The sequence below is a fragment of the Apodemus sylvaticus genome, chromosome 7 (genome assembly GCF_947179515.1).
Source record: "Apodemus sylvaticus chromosome 7, mApoSyl1.1, whole genome shotgun sequence".
Taxonomy (NCBI): Eukaryota; Metazoa; Chordata; class Mammalia; order Rodentia; family Muridae; genus Apodemus; species Apodemus sylvaticus.
The window spans coordinates 115,116,385-115,122,979 of record NC_067478.1 but is presented as its reverse complement, the minus strand read 5'-3'; the positions used below and the strand labels follow the sequence as shown (position 1 = coordinate 115,122,979).

General features: G+C 33.5%; 1 protein-coding gene across 1 annotated transcript; it reads left to right on the top strand.

Moving 5' to 3' along the window:
* Positions 1-897: 897 nt before the first annotated feature.
* On the top strand, positions 898-1,839 carry LOC127690142 (olfactory receptor 18-like). Its single transcript, XM_052189691.1, has one exon. It carries the CDS (start codon positions 910-912, stop codon positions 1,837-1,839), a length of 930 nt encoding a protein of 309 aa, XP_052045651.1. The 5' UTR covers positions 898-909.
* The last annotated feature ends 4,756 nt before the right edge of the window (positions 1,840-6,595 follow it).

Genomic DNA, 6,595 nt, shown 5'->3' with positions numbered 1-6,595 from the left:
AGAAATGGTTGTAAGAGTTTGCCTCAACTGAGAAATATAACTAAATTTACATTTTGTCTACTTTGGAATCAAAGTATCAAATTAATCAAGACAGAGAAGCTTTATTAGAAAATAGTTTATGTAGGTCACAGTTTTGTAGTCCACATATTCAATCTTTATAGCATTGGCTTTCATAATGGTGTCTTTGTGAATGGCTGAAATGCAAATGTATTGGAGAGGAAATAAAAATATAAGAAAAATTGAGAGGGGATATCTACCAAGGACATATCTTGACTGCTGTACTGCTACTGCCTTCAAGGCTCCTCTTCTCCTTTATCTCTCCTCTCCTCTCCTCTCCTCTCCTCTCCTCTCCTCTCCTCTCCTCTCCTCTCCTCTCCTCTCCTCTCCTCTCCTCTTCTCTCCTCTCCTGTCTTCTCTCTTCCCTTCTCTTCTTTCTTCAATTCCCTTCCTCTCCTTTCCCTTCTTACCAGTCCTTCCTTCCTTCCTTCCTTCCTTCCTTCCTTCCTTCCTTCCTTCCTTCCTTCCTTCCTTCCTCCCTGCCTTCCTTCCTTAATTTCTCCTTTTTTTTTTTTAGTATTTCTCCTATCTTTCTCTATCATTATTTTTTGATGGGGATACATTTAGATTATTGCATGTAACAGACAAGGTCTGTACCTCTTATCTTTATTCAAATAACAAATTTCCCTTCTTTAATGTTTCAAGTATGTACCAAACAGAAAACAACACTCATAGCCACAGAAACTTTTCCTGAGTAAATAGGTCATTTTTAAGCTTTAAAAGTTCTCGTGTACGAATGGTTTCTTATGAATTGCTGGATTACAAAAATGCAGGTATGTAGTGAGTTGTATCTATAGTGCTTAATTCATTTCAAATGTCTTTTTTTTTTCTTTAAAATCATGTTCTAGCCCCATGGAGCTATATAATTTAACAAGTAACTTGGAATTCCTTCTCCTTGGACTCTCAGAAGACCCTGAACTGCAGCCCATCTTATTTGTACTCTTCCTGCTCATATACCTGCTCACTGTGCTTGGAAATGTGCTCATCATCTTGGCCATCAGCTCTGACTCCCATCTCCACAGCCCTATGTACTTCTTTCTCTACAACCTTTCATTGTCTGACATGGGCTTTAGCAGCAGCACAGTCCCCAAAATGCTGATAAACATGCAGACCCATAGTAAATCCATATCTTTTGCAGCCTGCCTAACTCAAGTGTCTTTCTTCTTTCTTTTTGGGGGTATGGACAGCCTACTACTCGCAGTGATGGCCTATGACCGATGGGTTGCCATTTGTCACCCTCTACACTACCAAGTCATTCTGAACCCTCGTCTGTGTAGATGTTTGGTCATAGTTTCACTTTTCATTAGTCTTGTGAGTTCACAGCTGCATTGCTGGATGGTCTCACAACTAACATTTTGCAAAAACATAGAAATCCCTCATTTCTTTTGTGATGTACCAGAGCTTGTGAAACTTGCTTGTTCTGATACTACTATCGATGACATTATCATGTTTCTTTTAAGCATCATTGTTGGTTTCCTCCCAGGTTCAGGAATATTTTACTCCTACTATAAAATTACTTCCTCTATTTTTAGAATTCCATCACTCATAGGGAAATATAAAGCTTTCTCTACCTGTGGATCTCACCTGTCAGTTGTTTGCCTATTTTATGGAACAGGCATAGGAGTGTATCTTAGTTCAACAGTTTCTAGTTCTTCCAGGGAAAGTATTGTGGCTTCAATAATGTATACCATGGTGGTTCCCATGATGAACCCATTCATTTACAGCCTGAGAAACAGAGACATCAAGAAAGCCATCCAGAAAATTGTCAGTCAGATAACATAGCTACCTGCATGATTCCATAATATATAGATTTTTAAACTGAATCACAAAGCAGACTGTGGTGGCATTTAAAAATGAAGCAATTCTAAATATTTCTGATTATAAGTGATCAAAAATAATTTATACATGTTGTAAATCAAAGTCTATCTTTCTGCAATAGACCAAATTACATGTTGCAGTTTCACTATGTCCTGATGTCTGAATATATTACATTATAAATTGGCACTGCACATGTTTTTACACACCAAATAATGCATCCAGAATTAGTATAACTTGGCTTGGATTTGCCTGTTTTGAATTGCTATGCTTTTACTATATATAAAAATGAAACCATAATGATTTACTTACAGAAGTAAAGATTTTCAAAAGTCTCTCGACATAATTTACTAGCATATAATTATGAAATTAATATATGTTAGACTTTTGTGCAAAAAAAGTTTAATTTTAAAATTTGATATTTGTGTTGCTGACTTGAGTTTCATACAGTAGTTATTTGCAGTACATAACTTTGTGGGAAGGGAGACTCACTCCACTTTGATTATGGGACCACTGAAAGCATTTCTCTGTTATAGTGTTTGCTGTAAACTTGAGGAAATATGGGCCACAGCAATTGGACTCAATGGCTTATGTGGAAAAAAAAAGACATGAAATTGGGTGGACTACATGTAATGAAGAATTTAGGGTGAATTGTTGGGGATAAAGTGGGAATGAGTGATAAACATGCTTATATGTCATTATATACATGTATGAAATTCTCAAATATTAAGGAAATATTTATATCACTAAAGGAATTTAAAAATCATATTAGGATTGAACTTATAACCATTTCTGAAATGGTCTTGAATTAACTCTGACCATTTTGTACTGTCTTTATGTAACTCATCCTACTCCACAGTGATGTATATTATCTCAAAACATTAAATAATCTAAGAAAATATCAAACTTACATATTTTGATATATAATATATTCAGTCCTGGTTTTATCTTCATGAAAACTGAAAATTTTACATCTAAATAATAAATATTCAAAGTTCATTGTCTTTAATAAAGGCTAGAAATGTATGGATGGTGAAGTTTGTTTTTGTTATACTCTAGTAATGTGTGCATTGTACATGGCATTATATAATAACATTTTAACTAACACTATCAGATACTTTGAACATGACTCCCTAGACTTTACTATCATTTCCCATTTTTATATCATCTTTCCACTATTTTTTATCTTCTACAAAGTAAAGTTTTGCTTAATAGATTAAAATAACAGTTTCAGTATATATAGTATACATATATACTGAATACTATATATGTATAGTATATACATATATTATACATATACGATACACACACATATATATACATATATATATACATATATATATGTATGTGTGTGTATATATATATATATATGAAGCATTTGCTTTGCCCACTCCTCTGTTAGAGACCTAGGTTGCCTAGGTTGGTTTCATATTTTAGATATGAACAGTGCTGCAAAAGGACAGTTGTACAAATGTTTACATGATATATAAAGTTGGAGTCCTCTGGATAAATGCTCAGAAATAATATAGTTAGGATACATTTAGATTTAGTTATTTGAGAGTTATTTATACTGAGTTCTATTACACAGTTAATTATACTGATTTAAAGTGTATAATTTAAATAAAAATAATTGGAAAGAAAGGTGCAACAAGAGATAGGATAAACAGCAAGTGAAAATATCTACACTTAAAGACAAGGCAGATTATTTGGATTATTCATTCACAGAAAATTTTCAGCCCCCCATGCACAAAAAAAATCTCAAGAGTAGAAAGCATGTGGAAACTTTTGAATACTATTGTTGTATCTTATGTTTGAGCCCTAAATGACCACCCAGGAGCCAACTCTGATGCAATCACACTAGGGTCTCTTTATTAGAAGCTCAAGTTTAGTCTTAGAGTAGAGCATGACACAGTAGGACAGTTTGGTGAAGCAGCCCCAAACCCTCAGGAGCACAAAGTTTTATAGGAAATGCCAAGCAAGCAAAGGGGTATATAGCCTGGTAAACATCTAAGTGAATATCTATTTTCAGTTAACAAATGGGTGCTCTGAAGCAAATCCATAAACAATCACAAATGGTCTGAAAGTACATCTGAAACAATCATATTTATCTTCACTGACTATTGCTAGGAAATAGCTAAGGAGTAAATCTGGGGTACACTCAGTGGAAAAGCCCTGGAGTCCTACCGTGTCCTTGGGAATAGCTTGGGTTCAGCTGCAGGCTACTTTCACAGGTAATTTTCCTTTTAACATGGAGTCCAGTCCCAAGATGGAGTAGATTTGGCCGCTCACTTAAAAAAAATTAAGCCACTGAGTTTTTCGAATAAGAGAACTACATCAAATGCAGGCATAGAAGCTATCTTTAAGAAAAATCTGACAGGAAATAATCCCTAGTTTATGGTCAAAGATACCTATCAAGACCTAAGAGGCATGCAGAATATCAAATAGTCATGGTAATATAATTTAAATACAATATTAAATAGAAAAAATTTCCCACAACACCCAATAATCAAAATGTGCAACATATATAATAGAGATAAAATATTAAAGATTGGGAGGAAAAAATGTTTCAAGGTAACATAGAGGCAGGTTCATTAAAATAACCTTTTATCTTCACTGACTATTTCTAGGAAATAGCTAAGGAGTAAATCTGGGGTACACTCAGTGGAAAAGCCCTGGTGTCCTACCTGGTCCTTGGGCATAGCTTGGGTTAAGCTGCAGGCTAATTTCACAGGTAATTTTCCTTTTAACATGGAGTCCTGTCCCCTGAAATAGTAAAGGCAAGTTACAGTAATCCTGCATCAATGTAATTGAAAAGGAACTCCAAGCATTTACTCAAAAATCAGGAACAAGACTAAATTGACTACTCTATCCATACCTCTTTAATATATTACTTTGTATCTAATTAGAACAGCAAGAAAACTAAAGGAGGTTAGGGGCAAAGAAATAGGATAGGAAGAATTCAAAATATCTTTCCTTAAAGGTAATATGACTTTATACATAAAAGACCATATGGACTCTATAAGAAAGTTCATGTAACTTATAAATGCATTAAGCAAATAGGAGAAAACAAAATTAAATACAAACCTTTTGCCTTTGTATGTACAAACACACCAAAAAATTTAAAAAATAGCACTATAAAAATTAGCCATAAAAATTTATGAGTAAACTAAGCAAGGAAGTGACAGTATCATCTAATGAAAACTTAAAGATACTGAAAATAAAATTGAATAAGATACAAGAAGTTTGAAAAACTGCCATTAATATTGTGAAAATGGCTATCTTAACAAAATCAGTCTATAGATTAAATTCAATATTTATCAAAATTCCAATGCAGTTCATTAAAGACATTTCAAAAATAATCTTACATTGAAGAAAACAAAGAATTTTCAACAACTAATACTAGTAAAAGTGGACAGGTACACATAGAAAAAATAAACTGGATCCTTGACACTCCCACTCCTGATGCTAGGAAATACTAACAGGAGCTAGTGGTGAGATATTTCCATCCTACCTCTCACCACTTCCTGATCATCTATACTATCTAGCTTTAGTTTGTTTACATATCTTGAACGATTTCACAGTCCTTTTGAAGGCATATGTGTAACTGAAATGTGATGTCTCGAAAGCTATCTTAAAAAATCAAATTCGACCCCTGTGTATAACATTCTTTAAGTTCCCTCTTCCTTGAAGTTTCCTGACACTTAAGGAATGGATGTAACACATACATCTGAAGTACTGATGATCACTTTATTGTTTCTTATTCTCTGAATGTTCATCATCCATCTTATATATGTTAATTGTCATCTACTTCAGAAATAATTTTCTTTGAAGAAGGGAGAACCATACATTTGTCTGTTGGTATAAAAATAAGTATCAATAGTTTTAATATATTATTCTCATTTTAAAGGGTTATTTAAGTTCTCCACTTGGATGTATGACCTATGCTAAGGTTTTTGGCCTGATTACCAGTCCCAGGAATTTATGTAACCTCACAGAATAGGAATTTTGTCATACAAGAATTTGCTTGGTATTCTCATACCAATGCTGTTTCACCAATGAACAATTTGTCAAGCTACTCATATTGAAGCTTGAAGAGCTCATAGCTGGAAGAGGTTGATGAGCTACTTTGTCTCTAACGATCTAGATGTCAGATTCTAAGACTATATATTCTAGCCAGTAGGAATGATAATTTAAGGTCAAGATCAGCTGATATCTCTATGTTTTGTGAGTTTAGTATTTGGTACCTTAAGAAGCGGACTGTTAATATAATGTTGAGGAGGGTAACTAAGATTATTAAGAATAGCCTATAATACTTGTGTATCTATGTGAAAAAATGTCCAATAACTCATAAAATACTAACTCAATACTACATCATATTTGACAAAGGCAAAATTATGTTTTATTTCTTTTTACTTTTTTTTAAAATGAAACCATCATTATTTATTAAAGCATGAACATTAAAAGGAAATGTCTTGTTTCCTAACCCCATGTATCAATCCTAAGTTTTGCCACATAACAAGCTCTCCCTGGAGCTGAGGATAACCTAGAACTCCCAGTCTTCCAATATCAGCTCCCCTGGTGCTGAAATTACATGCATGCACCACTATGCATAGTTATGCAGTAACTGCTAAGGTTCTTTATATATATATATATATATATATATATATATATATATATATATATATATATATATATATATATGTGTGTGTGTGTGTGTGTGTGT

Excerpts from the sequence above, each read along its gene's own strand:
- LOC127690142 (XM_052189691.1), top strand. The coding sequence starts at position 910 with ATGGAGCTATATAATTTAACAAGTAACTTGGAATTCCTTCTCCTTGGA.